Source organism: Hesperophylax consimilis, chromosome 3 (assembly GCF_061612785.1).
Source record: "Hesperophylax consimilis isolate HC1 chromosome 3, BYU_Hcon_1.0, whole genome shotgun sequence".
Taxonomy (NCBI): domain Eukaryota; kingdom Metazoa; phylum Arthropoda; class Insecta; order Trichoptera; family Limnephilidae; genus Hesperophylax; species Hesperophylax consimilis.
In genome coordinates, this window is record NC_142838.1 from 20,069,447 (window position 1) to 20,091,099 (window position 21,653).

Sequence of the window (21,653 nt, forward strand, 5' to 3'; positions counted from 1 at the left end):
TTCAATATGTGCGGCAAAGCTGCAACAAAGTGAAGGCAGCGATGGAAGACAATGGGCGGCAATATTGCAGAGATAACCCGGATAGAAACGCGAGGGAAAATCAGACGGGTTGGGCAGCCGCCATTTTGATTCCGTGATATTTTTAACCTTCGGCATGCCAAGATAACAAATAAAACTTGGGTTACCACGAGGGGTTACTCTGTTACCCCACATATTTCTGATTTATTCATAAATTTCATTGCAAATTATTCTTATGGCTTACACTTTATATTATTTTACTATAATATATACATACTTAATTTTATTTTAAAAAAACCTCTTCATTCATCAACCAACGTGACCTTCGACCGGGGTTGTACTGACTTCCTGCATGTGACGGGCGGCAACGACCGGCCGGCGACGGACGGCTGCACCACCGAGAGAATAACTGTAGGCGTAGAATATGTAAATAACTGTGGTATGGTACCAGTGCGCACTTAATATTTTTTATGGCAAGGAATGATAACTACATATTAAAAAAAAAACTGTTTTAACGTAATTCTTCAGTTCTTTTTTTAGTAGATTGTGTTTATAGGTTTTGTAGGAATAGAAAAAGAATACCAAAATGATGAGGTTTATATTTAAAATTATATGGAGGATAGTAGTTTTAGAGATTTTAGGTACCACTGTTGACAGTGGAAAGGTTGACATGATTTCTTAAAAAAAATGTTATTACAACATTGAAAAAAGTCGTGTTACGCTTCCTCCTTCTTCAGAGAAAGCCACAAGTCAAACAAGTGTGTATTCTTATTGTGCCTCATGTCGCCTAGAATATAGGTAATGGACATAAAAATCGCTTGCCAAACGGAATCTAGCTAAGGTAGTTTTTTTAAATTTAGTTTGTGAATAATTTTACAAAAAAAAAAACAGTTATATTTATTTACCCGATTTCAAGCGCTAAGGTAGTTTTTTTAAATTTATTTTGTGAATAATTTTACAAAATAACAGTTGTATTTATTTTTGTATTTTAAAACATTAAAATATACCACGATGTGGGCCTCACTGCCTACCTTGCCCGTGCTGAGGTCTCCATTTTACAATTCAATAAAAAACATAATATGAAATAGTAATAAATAAATTTAAATACTTCTCAATAAAGCACATTTCTCATTCACAGCCTACAAGTTTAATAGCTTTTGAAAGAGCAAAGGTGGCGAAGAATACGCAAACCTTATGTAGGAGATGAGAACGACTTTTATTAAAGTATTAAAAGTTTTTCAATATACTCTACCTTTTGATCTGCTCTTCAAATATTTACACAATATTTAATATCAAAATAAAGGTATTTGAAAAATCAACAAGGAAATATGTTATTTCGGCAACCAAATACACCATCCAGCTAATACTGTATAAATATTTGCACCGAAAGTCAAATATTGCTAATATTTAAAAATAATTCTTAATTATTAAAAACCAGCTAAAGTTCCCGGCGTTGCCCAGGCTTTTCACAGAGATTTTTCAAAATCACATGTAGACAGTGCATTCCTCTTGTGCAAAATTTCTTCATTTTCAGAATGAAACTGTAGATTTATATAAATAAATCTAATCCACGCCACCACTTTCAAACAGATACTTTTCTTTATATATTATATATACTATACTATATTACTATATATAGAGTTTTTCGAAATCAGAAAAAGACAGTGACCTTCCTCTTGTTTTGAAGGTTGAGGGTGAATAATAATGAATTTCGGAACAAAACTGTAGATTTGTTTAAAAAAAACCCGCGACACTTGCCCGCCTCTCACAAACACTACTATCTACATTAAAAGTGTAAATTAATAGAAGAAAATAATATTTTTCGGTAGTATTAATTTCAATTGATGATTTCTAGTATCCAAAATTTCGTGGGCACGTGATTTTTTTCCACAACTGGGACCTTTCACTAACCAGGCAATCACTCCAAACACTAAACTACTGAATCATTGAGTCAAACTTTAAGCTCTGCATAAAAAGGCACATTATACTAATATTATATAATAAGTCAAGCAACGATTTCTGAAGTACCGAGCTATAATTTTAAATATAAAGATGTAACAAATATAAAATTTGTATATCATGATGTACCATCTTACCCATGCACTGTAAAATCTTAACATAAAAATATTCATGAAAAAAAACTGTTTTCTTGATTAAAATTTTTTGGTCTACGTTTTGCAATGCTGATCTAAGATCTGCATTGTATATAAAATATGATTTTAACCGAGAACATTCGGTCTATCTTATACCAAAATCAGCATCATGAACAAACGGACTGGATTGAGATATCCCCCAGGGAGCGGATGATGATCCGGAGCGCAGAATTGAGAATTGGTTATCCGATATTGCACTGGCGGCCATGTTAGTTTCGCTGTCCAATCAAATTATCGGAAACAGCTGGCCCCGCTCAGGTGCGAAACTCGGTTTAAGTGATAATAAGGAGAAGCGAATAGGGGAGCATCCAACTTGCCCAATAACATTAGGGGTGTCTTTTGGATGAATTAAGTGACAAAACCGCTAGGTACTAAAACCTACAAGAGGTCATATAGAATAGAATGGTAATCACTTTGTCATTGAACAATGAAATGTCTTATAATATAAAACAATACGGTACAAATTGACAAAGAAAGCGTTGGATTTGTTGGAGTCGCGTCGCCACCATTGATATTGGGGGTGCCAGGGCGAAAGAAAATCCAGGCGTATGGATTAATTAGAATAATTATTTATTATTATTATTATTATAACCCTACACAGTCACTAGGCCCTGAAAAAAATAATTTCCCTTAGGGCCTTTATCATATTTTGGGATGCTGTGTGGAGGGTCTTTTTTAAGGAACGGGAGGAGGGGACGTTCTGGGAAGGTAAAAGGTATGAGAGTTGGGTAGGAATCTAGGGATCAGTGTGTACAGGAGTGACGGACATATGAATACATCCTTTCCGCTGCGGCGCAAGGTGATGGGTCGAGAAAAGGGTTGAGAGGTCAAATCGTCTCCCAAACCAGCCTCTCCCGATCGATTCCCACATTAGCAAATTCCCTTGCTATGAATAAAAATATAATCAATAAAGTTTAAAGAAATCCAACTTAAAATATTTTAACTTGGCGTCTTAAGCTCTTCCTGTTTCGTTATGACGTTTGTCATTTTTTTGGTATTGTCAGCTTTGTTCTGCTCCCACCAACCGTAGATCAGGAATTCGAACTCCGCGCTTGATTTCGAACATGAAGCGGGCACGCACCGACAAAAAGTGCGGCAAGTAACAATCCAACCGTCATCGACAAAAGACCGAAGAGACAAACCTCCGTTTTACTCTCATTATTCGTAGCACATGCTCGCCGATTGTGTGCATTAGCTCATGTGAAATGGGTGACTTATGATTAATCGAACGTTCTTCCAAGTGCGGTACCCGCTGGACATCAAACCAAAGAATCACCAACCTGGTAAGTACAGTAATCTTGCGATTACTTTGGGTGTTGGTTGGGGTAGCGCAATCTCCTTTTCAAATTACAAGTCTCCTGGAACAGAGAAAGGATGACGCCTTTTTCTGCCCCAAATTACGGTGACTCAATTGCAGCGTCATCGCACACCTCCACTTCCGCAAAGAGATCATTGGCAAGTTGTTACTACTTGGTTAGACTCAGGACTTGGAGACTTAATGTGTTTTTTTTAACAATGGTAAAGCTCCCTTAGGGTCCATTTTATGATTATAAAGCTATAACAAATATTCAAGTTGGTATTAGTATGAATACAAACTGATCCATTGCCAATTTCCATATTAATTAAATTGATCATTTGGTTTTGTAAAAAAATATATATATCATCTTCCCTTCACGCAAATCCAGCTGAAATTAAAAAAACAGGAAACCGCTTTATTTCATTGTCAGTTATTGAGTTACATCTACATTTATTATGAAATAATAAATAGGTACTATGTTAATTTTTGGTTATGATTTAGTGTAGTTTGGTAATTCCGCTTACCATTTTAACGAAAGCTCTGCTAAATTATTTTGATTTAAATAATATACAATTTAATCGTTATTAATTTTGTACGCGAAGTAGGTAAATATTTCAAATATAAAATTTAATTTCTTGAAATTTTGAAATGCTTGATAGTCAGTCAGTCACTGGTGAGGAATTTATAGGATTATCGTGTTAAAACGCAAACCCTTTTTCTTGTCTTTTAATTGCCGAAATTATTGAATTTAATAAATAAATACAGGTCGTAGGTATATTTAATAACTAAATTAATAAAATAAAACATATTCAAGTTGTTTTAAGTGGGAAATATTGACATTTATTTTTGGATATTTAATTGCAAAGTTTTAGGTTAGTTTTCGCGAAGCACAAAATAAAATATAATTGTCAAATCCAAGCATTTTTTTGGAAAATCACGAAACTCTTGACAAATATCAGTTCACTCCTAGCCATAGTCATAGGACATAAAAAAAGGCTGTACACATTTTATAGCTGTAATCAACAAAGAGGTCATTTAGCGGCATTCGTTACACAAAATTAATGAAAAAAAAATGCACTTGCCTCGAGCAAGTACAGCTTCAACACCACCAGCTCCGATCTTCAAGAATCCACCACACTCTACGCGAGCTGTAGCGACTACTGAGCTCGTAGCAGTTTTCAACAAACAGAGCATCGTAACGACTACGCTTGTTTATGTTTATGTTCGGGACGAGGTCGTAGAAGGTGAATTTTCACGCCGTAAAGCTGAAACAGTTATTTGTTTTGTATCTTAAGTTACGGAAGTTGCAATTTTAATGGTTGAGATCTTGGGTTAAAAGATGGGCTACCATTACGATGCTCGTAAAAAAATCAATTTATTGTATGCCTGTACAAAAAAATCAAATAACTACACACGAAGGAGAAAATATAAATAAATATGTTTCGGGGCAGCTAAACCTAACGTAGGTACCAACCTACATATCGAATATTATTAACATATCATTTCTTGTACGGGATTGAATTAACACGGCATTATTATACTCAAATGGATAAGGGTTTCCCGAATCCATCGGGACTAAGAAGTTCCACTCCTTAAAAAACACATCTTAAGTCTCGCGGAATCATTTTATGCGGGTAACCCTACCTATGAAAACGCATCTATCAATTGCCTCGCCCTGTACGACGAAAATATAAACCACCCTCTGTTTTGACGAATCTATAATAGAAGGTCCACTGTCCATTTCTAACAATGCTTTGTTTTGGAAAATGTGTGATGCACTCGCAACTAACTTTATACCCAAGCCACTAGCATTTGTCGGTTTCACGCGCAGATTATTTTAGATTTAAGATATACTATCTTCAGCAAAGGTAAATTTATTTTAATTATTACTAATAATGATGGTGTTTTACTATATTTTATGATTTTATCCAGTATAAATTGTGCTGGATTGCGTTTAAATCCATCAATGAAATGGCCCCACCCTAGATCTCTGAACTATGCGTCCCGGTAAACACTGATCTGAGGCAGTCAACTCTTAGATCAGCAACATCATCAGCTGTAGGCAGACTGATGAAACATAAGCGCAAGCCAAATACTAAGTTTGGTGATCGCGCTTTCGGAGCATCTGGGCCGAAGGCTTGGAGTAAAATCCCTCCGGAACTAAGATCTATAACAAGTCCAACAGAATTCAGGTCTAAACTAAAACTTACCTTTTTTTAAGCTTTCATACCATTAAATTAAATATACCATTCCTTAGAGAAAGTCCAACTATGTTTATCAAATTTTCTAATTATGTTCTATATCCTTTATCTAAATTTCGCTAATAAGCAATTAGTTAATGTTAATTAAGTGTTAATCTCAAGTGACCTACCAGGTAAGTATGGTACTGTATATTATCTCCATATATCATTGTAGAAGTGTATTATATGTACAGCGCCCTTGAGTTGATTTTGCACAAAAACGGCGCTATATAATTCATCCAAATATTATTATTAAATACGTATATAAAAACACATGCGTATTCGTTGTGTAAAAATTTCAAAGCAATCGGTGAAGAACTAAGATTTTACTAAGAAGAAAGAAGATTTAAGATTATAAACAAACGAACATTTACGTTTTTATTTATATAGATATTTTTTTTTTTTTTTTTTAATAAACAAAATTTTAGATACATACACAATTCAGGTAGGTACATACATAGTAATATAGAATGAAAGAGTAACAAAAAAATCCCACAAAGGCGAAGCCTGAGCGTGGGTATTATAGTGTAAGGATAAAACAGTGGTGTTTAAAATATATATTTTTTAAACTTGTTAAATGTATCTATAGAGATCAATGTGATTGGTTTTTTTTTTAGAGAAGTTTCTATTTTTTCTTTTTTTTTTTAAATTAAAAAACATATACACACACACACAGACACGCACACACAGACACACGCACACTTATATATTTAACGATTAAAAGTAAAAGGTTTTCTTAGTTTAATTTGTGCTTAATTATATTTTCTAACTAACACATTATTATATGTAACTATTTGCAGAAAGATAAATTTACCTAAAAACCTTAGGGGGTCGAGGCTATATCGACTCCCCATATGTATAAAAAAATGATTGTACTTGACGTTTGAAATGGAATTAGTTTACAGAATCAGCGTCAGGTAATGCGTCGTAATGTGAAATGTTTCTATTTTTAATGCAGTATTTATATTATACAACAATTATTTATTAACGCCATATTGGGATTTAACTAGTAAATCTACACTTTATTAAAGTGTGTATGTATAAAAGGATACATTGACACATATATGTAGTACACGTAGCATAAGTATATAAAAATCAATACAAATACTAATACTACGATTAACATCGAATCCCAATAATAAGGCCTGATATAGTAAATAAAACAAAGCATAAAATATATAAGTAAATATGTACGCATACGCATAAAATTATTCGTGTTTGTTACAAACCAGTAAAACAGGAAATAATAGAAAACTGTACTCGTAAAGTATATGCACAACCGGACCAACAATTACATGTATATATATATTGCTTCATTTTATAAACTGCCTTAAGTATTTAATTTTATTTTATTTCTTAATATTTCATTTAAATTCGTTTAATTTAACATAATTTCAACAATAAATATAAAATGGGGGCCTCAGCACGGGCAAAGCACCTAGTGGAAGGTTCACCTTACCAAATAATATTTGATAAAAATATTCTAATACATCAATAAAATTTTTTTTAAAAAGATAGAATAATATTATAAAGAGAGAAATTAAAAAATATATGAAAAATAATATGTTCAAGTTGTACCTACAGAAAACTAATACGAATCATATAATTAATATTAAAATTAAATAATAGGACCTAAAATAGTAAGTAATGTAAAGTTAGATGGCCAGCCCTGCGTTTTGAACCCCGGAAGAGCAACATTATAGAAACAAAAACATTAATCCGGTCATGCATATACGAGGCGTCGGAGGAGAAACGTACCTATCCGATGAGAAAATTAGGACACGATAGGGATTAGGGGTGCCTTAATTCACGTAGTAGGAAATTGTGCCAAGATGCATCTCAAGATGAGCGACCGAATGTATTCCACACAAATAACAAATTATAATCTTTCCACTACAGGACTTAACTGTTGCGTCAAAATGTAAAACGCCAAAAATAATAGTAATAATACTTTTCATAAATAAGACACAATGTTTGAGGATATACCCTTTATTTGTGGATAGGTACACTTCGCATATCCCAAAAACCAATGTATTGCGAGAACTTGTGAATTTCATCAAAGCGGGCCAGGATGATTCACAGGGAAGTTGTTGAAAAATTTCAACCATTCTATTCCTAGATTTATTTTATTTAAAAAACTGTTCATTTTGTTTATAAAAAAATAAAATATATATGTATATTGTTATTTAAAATTCTATCACGTTAAACTACAATAGAGCAGTTTGTCAACAGGATGTAGATATTCAATTACAATGTAAATACGTAATAATATTACTAATTATAAAGATATCTGGAATCAGTGAATTATTTTCCCATTTGATCTTTGGCGAGTTGACGTGTTGTATTTATTATGCTTATATAATGCACTTGCATTATGTGGATTGACTAGATGATCATTTGTGGAAAAGTGTGTGGAAGGGTTTAGTTTTTCTGTTGGGAAAATTTAACCCGGACATAAAGTCAGAAAAAAAAATTAAAAATACATGATATTGTTGGTACTTATAAGATATTCAGATTATTATTATTGGCACGCATAGTCTAAAATGGCACTAAATCTATATGCTAATAAATAACAACTTAACATTAGTATAAAGTGTTTCTACTTATGAGCCGAGTTTTCAGCATATATCTGAATCTATTTGGGAATTTACAAAATCTTGGTAACATTTGGGGCACATTATATTTAAGGGTTCGCTGTCCGTATTTATTGTTTAGGAACAAACATGCCTTCATTCTTTGTGAACCTCGTGTTGTGTTCCAATTTTATTTTTATTTTCAGTCAGATATATAATGAATCAATATTTTGTCCCATAGTAAGGTCTGCACAGGAAAGATATTTAAGTTTCGATACAACAATGAAATTTTACGTCTCTGTGAAAAACAATTTTTTGAAACTAGTAATTTAACCATAGAATTTTGTACTAATTGTAAGTAATTTAAAACAGTTTTATAAGAATGTCCCCAAGTGGTTATTCCACATTGTAGAGTTGATTCTGCGAGTGACAGGTAAATGATTTTTAAAATATTCACAGGAACGAAACACTTCAGTTTATATAATCTACCCACATCACTCTCAGTCTTTTACAAATATTGTTTATTTGAATGTCCCATTTAAAATGGCAATCAACAGTCACTCCCAAATAAACCTATTCATTTACCATTTAAATTTAATCGCTTTATCAGAGCTGCAAAATGTTTTAACGAATACATGTAAAGTTATGATATTATTTCAGGTGCAATCAAAACTGAGGCATATGCATCAATTTGGTTTTTTAGTATTTATGTTCAGGCCTGCGTTATGTGACCGTTTTGTTGGTCTTATTGCATACATTTAATAGCAACGGATAATTATTCATCAGATATGACAAGAGCCGTGTCGTGAGCGGTGACCGGAAAAATCATCAAAATGATAATTCATCACATCTTTAAAAAGTTATACAAATTCATGGAAAGTGATGAAACAAAAACTTTATTAACTGGGTTAAGTAGGTTAGGTTAGGTTAGGTTTAAATTTTTTTTTTTCCTCGTAACTAATGACTTTATATCACTTTTTAAAGGTGTGTTGAATTGTCGATGTGTTGATTTATCATGGAACCGTCGCGTCGTGAGCATATACAAAGTGTTTAACATGTGAAAAAAGTTTTTTCATTATTGATACAAATATAATATAAAGCGTGGTTCCCTAACTGACCCCTGAGGGACACCAACCGAAATTTTTTTCCTTTCATTTTTTCTAATATTTTTACATATGTATGTCTATTAAATAAATTATTTAAAACCAATTGAGTAGGTTTCCTTTAATTCCATTTGCTAATAATTGCGAACTAATTGTGTCAAACGCTTTGGAAATATCGATAAATAATACTAACACGTTTTATGTTATTGAAGAACTGTAAATTCCGTTATTGAAGAACTGCTCTCTATAAGAGTTCTCTTACTATAAGATATGCGATGTTTACAAAACTACACCGAGAATGATTTTATAATATTCACAGATTAATTTTTTTTAGCTCATATTTATTTCGTTGTCAAGTTTAGTGTTAAATAAATTTAAACATATCATTACTTGATCTGATCCAGAAGTAATAAGTCTTCAAAGCTACTCATGCAATAGAAATAACACACCATTACATTTTAGTTTATTTCGTTCTGCAGCTGTGGGAAGAAAATAATGAAGAAAAAGGGGGAAACAAACCTGCATTGATCTGCAAAACATCGCAATGTGCTGAAAGCTAATATGGACATTTTTTATAAAAGAAAACATCAGTTATATAATTTAGTTCTGGAAAACCAAAATAATAGAGTGAATTAGTATTCACCAGGAACGTCGAAAAATAATTGAGTCATGCCTGTGTTCCACAAAAATAAACTCCCTCAAGCACTTTAAATGCAGTTGTTTTTAAAAATAAATTACGAAATTAAATCAGGAAAAAAATAATTTTGGCATGCCATTCTCGATAATATTCAAATACAAATTGGAAGCGAAATGAACACACGATTTTTATTCCATTGCTCATATTATTCAGTAGACTTACATTCGTTCGATAAGCCTTTCATGTATTATATTAGTTTTAAGGATTAAGATAATGCGTAAAAGCTTTTGAACAAGAAATTGCTTCCATTTTCAATATTCCAATGTTTCTATGCAAACCACCGATATCAAGTATGATATGATTGTACTACCACCAATCAAAAGTAAATACTCATGTCCCAACGTTCCAAAACATTACATGTACACACAGGGAGTAATGAATTTTGAGGATTTGCTCACACCTGCTCGAAGGATATGTAAGAAGTTGGAGTTAAATCAACAAGTATACATAGCAATCTCGAGCCAATAGCCAGAAAACAGTGATCTACTGGTGCCAATAGATAAAGCAGGTGAACATTCCTCTTTCTCCCATAAAAAAAACATATTAAATAAACGAACATTATATAAAATAAAATAACAATTTAGAATTTCTAAATGAAAAATTTCACCGTCTCTTTAGATAAAATCAGTGTAAATTTGACTCCCCTGGCTTTCGGTCAGACTGCAAATTTAATTTAACGGAACTGCTGCAATGACGTACATTTGAGACAAGGGTTCACAATAATTCAGATACACACACGAAACTTCCAGGATAGTAATAAACAACAAATTAAAGGAATTCAAATACCGATAAGAATATACACAACGAACTCTTTACGGGAAATAAAAGAAATTTCAAAAAATAATGTTTTGACCCACATCACTCGGTTTGTTTTCCGACCCGAGGCGGTGTTAGATCTAAATATCATCGTGGATTATTCAGTGTATTTAGCGATAAAACATATTTAGTTTGCATGGTTGGGAAACTTTAATGTGCATACCATATAACAGTCCCAACTGATATGATATGATTGTATGTAAGAGTCTGTTATTTATTTAATATAACGGGAGACTTATATTGTATTATAATTGTATATTGAGATAGAACCTGCAGACAAGCAGCCATGTGGCAGCTTCGTGGGACTATCTATACATTGTCTAAAAAAAAAATGTAAAATCTTCAGTCAATAAAGAATATATTTAAAAAAAAAATTTAAAAAACAAAAAACTGATCTCAACCGTCTGGAGTCAGTGAGACTATGGCATCCCCAATCGGGGTATTTTGGGAGGCTGAAGGTAGTGGGGAGGGGAAAGAGAAGGGGAAGATAAAAGTTGGGACGTACCTGACAATTCAGATCTGGTCACCAAACACGGCCGAAGCGATTTCAAGCAACGTTTCAATTCTGAATGGTGGTCTTACACCAGGGCGATAAAGCAAGTATTTTTCACTCTGAAACGTGCAGCAAATATACTATAAATTATTTTTAATGAATACATTGTAAAATAAATCAATTTAATCAAATAAAATTTACTTGTGCAAGCCGGGATTTGAAACCTCGACCTCCAGCGTAGTAGAGAACCTTACCCCTCGACACGGAGGCCGCCAATGAAATTAACAAAGAATAAAATAATGATTAATTTAAACAAATACATTAACTTCGTGCTATTTTTTTAATAAGACGATGCAAACGTGATTACTTTATTTAATACGATGCTGGAAGCGTGATGAATTTATTTAAACTTTTGTAATGCCAAACAAATGTGTAGGAAATTGCACCAAACTTTGGTGTGTACAAAAATAATAGAGTTCAAAACTATTCATGAAGGAATTCGAAAATAACTGTTCATACAATTTTATACTCATACAAGAAAGTTGTGCGGTTAAGTTTTCCAGCGACAAACTTTACGAAGAGAAAGATTTTTCTTGGATGGAAAATGTAAATGCAAAATAATATAACAAGTTGATGTCGGACGGGAAACGTCTTGAGGAAAATACGCTCGAAACGGCAAAAAAAAACAGTCTATAAAGAATGTTTTAAATCAAGTACGAATCGCATAAATTATAATAAATTGCGGAAATTTTTAAGGAATTCACATTTCAGGAGCAATAATACTCGGGAGAAAGATTTATGTGATCTTCATTATTATTTTTGAACGATTGTAAACTGATATTTATGTCAATAAAGCTAAGCCGATGAGTCCTTTAAATTTTAGACTGTATTTATCGACAATGAAGTTTTAAACTGAATCGATAACAGAATGTTATTATGGAAATTTTATTTTGGGAAGGGTTGAATAATGATGATTACTTGAAAGCAAAAACAAAATTTTGTATCTACGTCAAATTGATGATTACTTGAAAGCAAAAACAAAATGTTTGTATCTACGTCAAATTGATGATTACTTGAAAGCAAAAACAAAATGTTTGGATCTACGTCAATAATGATGATTACTTGAAAGCAAAAACAAAATTTTGTATCTACGTCAAATTGATGATTACTTGAAAGCAAAAACAAAATGTTTGTATCTACGTCAATAATGATGATTACTTGAAAGCAAAAACAAAATATTTGTATCTACGTCAAATTGAGGATTACTTGAAAGCAAAAACAAAATGTTTGTATCTACGTCAATAATGATGATTAATTGAAAGCAAAAACAAAATGTTTGTATCTACGTCAAATTGAATTTCAATGCGAAGATTTAATTTAACATTTTACTTCAGAATGTTGTAATTTAATGGGAAAGCATAAAAACGGGTACTATAAATTAATAATAAATTAAATTAAATTATGTTTCTGCTCATATCTAATAATTTTTAAAAGCTTTTGAATTGTTTGCGTTTGTTTAGTTTGTGTGTAACCAATACCTTCACTGGTAAAATAAACCGACGCACTTAAATGTGTTTTATTTGAAGTTCATTTGGAAATTAAATAAAATTGTTTATTGACCAAGAATTAACAACACAGAGCAAAACATAAATTTATTAACTATTGCGAAATAACATTAAATCGAAATTAATTATCAAACTAAAAGCACTATATCAAATTATCAAAAATTATTGCTAGAACCGGGGAGTGTTCTAGCAACTGAGCTATTGTGACAAGTGGTATACTTGTCTTTTGTGCATAACGACTACGTTTGTAAATAATACACACTTTGCACGATTATTTATTAAAATTTGCCTATCCCGTATATTGAAATAAAATAAAAAATATTAATAAAATTTAGTAGCATTTTTCTGGCCATTTTAATATATAATGTGTGAGGATTTAAAAACATGGAATATCTAAAAAGGTCACCGCTACACGTGTTCCGCGTTACGAGTACCTAAATGGCACATGTTATGATAGGATGAGACGGTCAGGTGGTATCACCCTATGATTGCAAACCTAACTCTCCTTCGTCCTGAGTTATTCTGACAATGTTCCGCCATTATGTTTTATGATTTCCTGGCCGAAAAACGGCGCGAAATTATAATCACATTTCGAGATTAAATTAAATAAAGGTTATTTTACAAATTTAACAAACCCAAAAACTGAAAACTGTTGAGCACGCGTACCTATTAGAATAAATCTGACCCATTTGAAGGAAGGAATAGAGAGGTAATCAAGTTTAATCTTCTATGGTTGTTTTGGCGAGGTTTTTTATGCGGCCAACATTGCTTATGATTATGCTCGGAGATCGATAATAGTACCAACAGTAAATATAAGGAATGGTACTTACAGTAGGTAAGGGTGAAATGGATTATGTAAAAAATAGTTAATTCCGTAATATTGCGATATACTTATATGCGTCGTTGCATATTCAGTAAACTGTCTTCCACTGCGACCGATTGCAAACTGAAAGCCAATGGAGGAAGTGGTAGAGAGGGGAGAAGGGACCAAGGAACAATCCATTGCCATAACATAAATCTCGACCCCCGATCAAAACCCGTTGACACCTCTATCGGCCCAAACAATAACTTTATATTTTATAAATATATTTTTAGCATTACCAATTTTTAGTAAAAGTTTTCAGAACTTTAATAAATGTTATATTTACACTAGAAAGGAAACAAAGTGAAGATTTTTTTTTTTCTTTCGTGATTTTTTACATTTTTTTATCGTGGACATCAGAAATAATGTTTAGTTCTTTATGATTTGAGATTTTCACGGCTAAAAGTATTATACTTAATTTTTTTTGGGGTATTATGACGTATTGGGCTTCATTCTTCTTTAGCCAATGTTTCGGACAGTATTATAGTGTCCATCATCAGGGCAGATATGTAAAGATTGTGAAGATATTTAAATCAAGGAAAACACAGGTGTTCTTTGTAAATTGACCTCTATTTGGCCTCATCGGTGAACTCTTACTTCAAAAAAATAATATCAAATGCAAACCAAAAACAAAACAAAAATTATGACAAAATCGATAAAAAACATAAATAATTAATTAATATGCAAAGAAAATACCAGTTAAGTACCTTTTGTTACCTACCTATTTTTCTAATGTACCTATCTCTCCTCTTATTTTTTTTTACAAAATGTGCATGTAGGACTGTAATATAAACACCAACTACGTACCTTTAAGTGTCTATCTTCTATTATTAAGTATATTTACCCAGTATTTCATTATAGTTACAATTTTAATAAGTATGCTAAAAACACATCAGTTACTTTATGTTTGAAACTATATTATTTTTATATTTTCACTTCTTCTCTTTTTCCCTACCTATTATGTACAAAATATGTATGCTAATTCATCAAAATGTGACTTCCCTAAAATGGGAATTACTCCTAGTTGGACAGTCAAAACATTTTGACTAAATAAATAAAATAAAATGCTGTTAATTCTGTGATGTATGTTTCGAATTTTTCCCAATTTCAAATTTATACACATACTAAAATAAACCCCAGTCATTTTGTTTCATAAAACTATATTGAATTCACTATTATTTTATTTTCCGGCTAGGTACCTTTAGCTCTGACGCAAGTTTTATCGGAGTACAACATTAATAATTACAAGTTTTAAGTATCTACATTGTAATAATTTAACATGATTTTAATGCTTCAATTTAATTTAGGTAACCACGTGTAAACTACTTTCATTGATTTATTTGTAATTGAGTTAGCTGTATTAAATAGCCAAAGATCGTATAAGTTTGGCACGTTATCCATTTATACGACATAAAATTACATAATAAAGATATTTAAATTAAAGTAGAAGGTTAATATTCATTTAACTTTACCGGGATATAACCCTTAAGAAAAACTAACGTTTAAATTTAATCCAAGTAACCTATATAATTTTAGTTTTTGTTTCATCACTTTTCATAACTTTATATCACCTCCTAAAGGTGTGTTGAATCTAGCCACCGGCAGGCGGGCGAGGTTTTTTGATTTGTATAGAAATGTACAGTTTTATTCTGAGTTTGATGAAATTTTACACACTTGACCTTCAAAACAACGTGAGATTTAGAAAAACCACTTCATCCCCTCTTTATAAACCTTAAAGCAAAATGTTGATACTTCTTGATGACTATTGGACAATTAATGTACAAAGTAAGAGGAAAATTACTGCCTACATTTGATTTTCAAACATAATAATATAATAGTGGTGTAAAATAAAGTTACTTTAGTATTTTTTTTTTAATTTAAAACTAGGTGTACCCTGCAACGCGTTGCTGTGGCTCAGGCTGTCTGTGCAGATAGAGAAAAACAATAGCGCGGGTTGTTTTTACGTCCAACAGATGGCGCTGTTTTTCACAAAAAGCCTCTTTTAATCTGTCGCAGGTGACATCTATATAAAATCACACGTTGCAACATAAAGCAAAATTTCAAAGCAATCGGCGAAGAGCTTTCGGAGATTTAAGATTTTTATTACTTTAGTAAAAGCTTTTTCAGTGGCTTTTACACATTAAACGTAAAATATTAAATCACAAGATATCACCACAAACCAAAGATTTGTTCATGTTCTTTAAAGAAAAGTAAAAGTGTTCGATCATTACCTTAGCATCGTCCCAGTAGTGAGTCCTGGCGGGGTACCCCACGATCCTATCAGGAAAGTCCTTCCACACGGTGAAGGCGAAATCCGCCTCGTCTGACGTCAGAGAAGCGTCTTCGTCCAACTGCAGCACGGCGTCAGTCTCTATCAGCGGGTGGGGGGTGAAGCGCGCCGAGATGCCCATTCTGAGGGGTGGAAAAGGGGCGACTTAGCGAAATAGCTGATTGGAATGGTTGTCTTGGAAATTGTACAGCTCGAATTGTAGTATTTGAATTGCGTTGTGTCTAAAGTGGTTGCTTTAGAATTTTAGATACTTTACAACAGACGATCTCAGGAGTAAGTAATGGAACGTGAGAAAGATTCCTGAAAGCAATAGTCACTCAGTGAATGTTATATAGGATTGGAAAATGGTGCTTTATTTTCATTATTTGAAAGTTTATTCCAGCAAAATTAGATGAAATCAAATTACAATAGAAAAAAAAAAAACATTAAAAGTCAAAGAAGACCGAAAAAAGTCAAAAGTCAAAGTCAAAGAAGACCGAAATTAAATTCATTTTTTTTTCTACAAATAATATCAGGAATCACTGGTAAAAGTAAAATAAGTCTGTCCCTTAACACCCTGTATACACATTACATAATTTGTAGGTACCTATTCATAACCTAAATTTTAGATACATAGTAGATCTTAAATTTAAAATCTTGAGAAACATATCCCTACCTATCACCAAATACCCTATAATATTAATAATACGTTCAACGCATAATAATAGAACTTGGTGTCGGTGTTTTGCGCTTTCCAATTTGTATTTTTTGTTCATCAATATTGATAAACAAAATTATACAAAATGTTCTACAAAGTAGGTACTGTGTGTGCAATTTACAGATTTAATAATTACAAACAATAAAAATACTCTTCAGTTGTTTTTCAGGGGGCTACAAAACGTTAAAAGGTTGGTTGGTGGAATATAAAGTATGTTAAATTCTTTACAAATACAATATTGGATTGAATCACCGATACAATATTGTATTTGTATGCAAAACTATTAATTTATATTCTGTTTGTATGTACATGCGCAAACAAACAATAAATTCATTACAATTATTTTAACGCATAACCTGTAAAAAGTGTTTTTTTTCCTGAAATAATTAAATAAGCGCCATCTATGAATGCCATATTACGATATTTCTATTTTTGATAATGATAATTAATGGTAGAATTAAAGGGTTATAAAACTTTTTTCAACTATTTTCTTATTTTTGACTGTAACCGGTTTCAGCCTGTTAAGGCCATCTTCGGACTGGTATAAATATTTCTTAACCTATGGCTCATATAATACATTAAATTTGGGGGAAGGTGTAACAGGGGTTGTCATCGTATGACACCCATAATTATAAACCCATTGTATTGCTGAAACCGGTTACGGTCAAAAATAAAATATAGTGGAAAAAAGTTTTAATATTTTCCGACTTTATGTCCGGGTTAAATCTTCCCCATAGGAAAAACTAAACCCATCCACACACTTTTCCACAAATGATCATCTAGTCAATCTACATTACGCAAGTGCATTATATAAGTAAAATAAATACAAAACAATACAACAACAATACGTCAACTCACCAGAGATCAAATGGGAAAATAATTCACCGACTCCAGATATTTTCATATCAGAGGGCTCGGCTCGGTAGAACTCCTAACACAGGGCCTATAAATCCTACTGATTCCTCAACATAAATATTTTAAAAAAAAAAATCGTAATCCTACATGTATTTAAAATAACTGATTTTTGCATTTTAATATACAAATTTTTTGATAGAGAGCTGGGTATAATGCCAGTAGCCGAAATAACAAATGGTAATATTTTTATAGTGTAAGAATGCCAAATTATTTTTATTATATTACTATTTTATGAATAATTTTAATTTAACCATTGCAATTGTAATGATGCCAAGCTGCCCAACTCGCGCCACTGGGAGGCGCTAATGTAGCATACTGCCATCAGATTGAATGCGAAACGTCAGGAATTGGAGGGTATTTTCTATCACCAAAATGTACAGAAAATCATTTATTTTCATCGTTGCCACAAAAATCAATAAATAGCGTAAGTACAAAAATAAAGCAGTCTGAAGATTAACGCCTGTTAATTGCTTGAAACCGGTTTAGCATGATAAAATAAACAAGCGCAATAAATTTATAAATCTGTTTCACTATACTAATTACGATGGAATTCTTTAAGTACTGACGGTTGCAAATATGTAAGGAGATTTTATAAAAATTTCGTTGTAATACGATAAACAATGTACTGAAAAATGACTGAATAGAATAAAAGAGTAAGCTTTTTCAAATAACGTACGAGCGTAAAGGCCAAATATGCGGCTTTATTAAATTGTCACTCCTGTCTGTACTGCTCAAATATTTATGATTTTCAAAACAACGTATTGTGTTACTAATGATTCGGATTTTTTTGTGAAATTCGGAGTGTGTTTTTGACAGGTAATCAAAGCATAAATACAAATTTAAACAGACTCGTATTCAATTTCCACAAATCTGTATGGCTCCAATGAACGTGTAACGTTGTTTCAAATTACAGTTGTCCAATCGAGGTTTACTTCAATTTTGAGGAGTATCACAAATTCAATGGGCACTGTTCGGGGAAACAAAATGACTGACAGTATTCAAATGTGAAACACGACCCGTGTGGCAGTTTATGTCCACGTATAACGATGTTTGTTTATAAAAACTGTAGTAATATTATAACTATTTTTCATTAGAAATGTATGAACGCATATATGAACCAACCAAAAAATACTCCTTTATGGCTAGGATTATCTGAGACAGTTTCACTTGATTATTTTTTCTCTTTCTAATAAAAGTGTAAATAAATAAAAAACCATTTTTACACTAAAATCAAAAATTTCAATACTTCATTTGCCAAGCATTTTTATGCCTATTACATATATTATATTCGTGGTGATATAAGGCACACTAAGAATCTACGCAATTTTGGCGTGTGTATTCCTCTTAATGTGTAGATACCTACTTGCCTTTAGGTGTTTTGTGAAAACTTCATTAATATAACCTGTACAGAAGAGTTTACCTTATAAGGAACATCACAGCAAAGTACCAACTATAACATCCACATACATATGTATTTTTAAATGACATGCTCGCATATATTATAATATAAAATAATTACAATTCTTATAGATAATGTTTAGAGTATTATTGTTGAACTCACAACCTCTCGATTCAAACGACGTGCCAATTGCGTCGACACGGTGATCGTAGATATGCAGGGAAAAGAATTACAACAACGAAAATGACTACAAAGGAACGGATGAAAATAAAGCAAATTGGCAGCAAGCACGAGCTATTCTCCCGATATGTGCTGCCGATAAATTGCGAGATAACATAATAAAATAAGTTTGTACTGTAATGTCCCCACTAAATTAACATGTACTAGCGTACAGCTTAAGGGTTGTGACAAAATCACTTTAACATCTCCTCCGGCATCTATCTCAGAATCATACTTAAATATATTGCTGTTCTTATACTTACCAATTCGTATGTTCTGCCTTCTCGCCAATTCGTGTCGCTTGGGTGGGGACTAGGGAGGTGAATTTAATTAAGAACATCTAATAATTATAAGTCTCGATTTTAATAGGGTTTGTCAAGTGTTAATACTTAATCTAAATTATACTTAGATCTACTTACATCTATAGCTTAACTAGTTGTCATATGGTTCGGATTACTTCTTCACTATTCGCATTGTCATTGTTCACTGTAGCTACACTGTTGTCACTGAGTTCATTTTGTTCGATGGCCTTAGTAAGGCCGAAGTCCTAGGTGGCAGCTTCTGCAGTTCTGCAGCTCAGGCCCTCCCGGCCGCGTCTGATCACCGCACTTTCTTCGCCTCCCGCCCAACATTACGTCGCCGGGCGGAGGACAACACTTGAAAATCACTTTCTCTAACTCGACTGTAACTTCTTCATCCGCCGCCCAGCATCACACCGCTGGGCGGGGAGCGCGTACTTCACCACCACTCCTGTCTCGATTTCCTCTCTCTCCCGCCTCGATCTTGACTGTCTTTCTTTCTTGAACTCGTAGGACCTGTCGCCCTACCCCGCACTTCTCACTTCTTTCTTTACAACCCCCGTCTGTCAACACTTTCTTTGTCTTTGGGCGCACACTGCGTGACATACTTAGTTTAACGTTCAAATTTATTTGTGACGAAATTTGATTCGTCACAGGGTATGAAATGCATTGCTGTAGAATAAAATTATGTATGGGTGTTCCAGAAGAAGAAATGTGTTTATCAAATACCTACTTACGATAAAATAAATTTAGGCCGGAACATAATATATGAAAAATATACTAGATTCGACAGATAAAATATATTATGCAGGGAGAGTTGAAGCAAAATACTTAACTCTTCAGGTTTTTAAATATTTTTACCAATAATTCCCAACGACATGGTGAATTTTCTTGGAATTTCGCAATACTCCTGAGGTATCTAAAATACATGCTGCATATTACTTATTTTTGAATTTGAAATTTTAACTTTCAATGAAAAAATGCCGAAATTCGTAATCATGCACTTTGACAATTTTTTAAAATGTTATCCATGTAATAATGTATAAGTATTTGATACAAACTGTGAAGAATGATTTTTTATCTTTCCAATGACGAACATATCACATATCTACGCAATATAGAAAAAAACTTTTATAATGCATTGTCACCCCGGGCAGATCTGTCATTCAGAGGCTATAATGAAATATGATGTTTGTGGCTAGTAATGTCCGTCCGAGACCTGAAGGGTTAAGGACGTAATCGGTGTTTTGGGCAATGACGTAAAAATACAACTAGGCATGTTATTGTCAGACAAAAATTATCCTATAAATGATTTGTTTTTTGCCACATTTTAATGGATGTAATGTAATTAGACTTTATGTTTGCAGATTTTTTTTAAAATTTAATCAAATATGACAAAGATAGATATTAAAAGAATATGTATGTATGAGCAAAATAGATATAATAACTGCCAGCGCTGCTTCAAAGTTGCGGCGGATACTACATTCTACATCACGGGTGTGACTGAGATGAGAAGATACGCTTATTCGTTTAAACTTAGATGAATACGGAGCACTGTGAGAGACGACCTACTGCCAGTAAGTTGTCCTTCTTATACTTTATGTGTTGGAATGTTCGCTATCTCACTTTCTCTAACAGCGCTAAAAATCTTCGGGAAATAATCTAAATAATTGTACTATTTATACTAATAAATAATTTGCCTCTATTTACAAATGAAATGCTATTCTTTGGCTTTTCTAGGATTTCCGTGTAATGCAAACATACACTTTCTCATCACATACGAGGGTATTTTGGCATCTTTTATGCAATTTAGTTAGAGATAGCACACGTCCTTACGCGAAACCCTAAAAAAATTAAAGCGAAAGTACAACAGCATATCTTTCGCTTTTTCTTTTGAGATATGAGATCTCTGTATATAAACATTTGCATTTGATCTCTGTGAATTTTGCAGTTTTGGTAGTAGAAATGGGTATCTACTTATTTATGGCATTCAGAGATCTGATTTTTTATGGCGACT

General features: G+C 32.6%; 1 protein-coding gene across 1 annotated transcript in view; it reads right to left on the reverse strand.

Annotated features, from left to right (window-relative positions):
- The window catches only part of ttv (exostosin glycosyltransferase 1 ttv), a 481,148-nt gene that overhangs the window by 47,477 nt on the left and 412,018 nt on the right, over positions 1–21,653 (reverse strand). Inside the window, exon 6 of the mRNA XM_089649049.1 lies at positions 16,049–16,229. Coding sequence (XP_089505175.1) covers positions 16,049–16,229 — 181 coding nt within the window. The remainder of the gene's footprint in view (positions 1–16,048; positions 16,230–21,653) is intronic.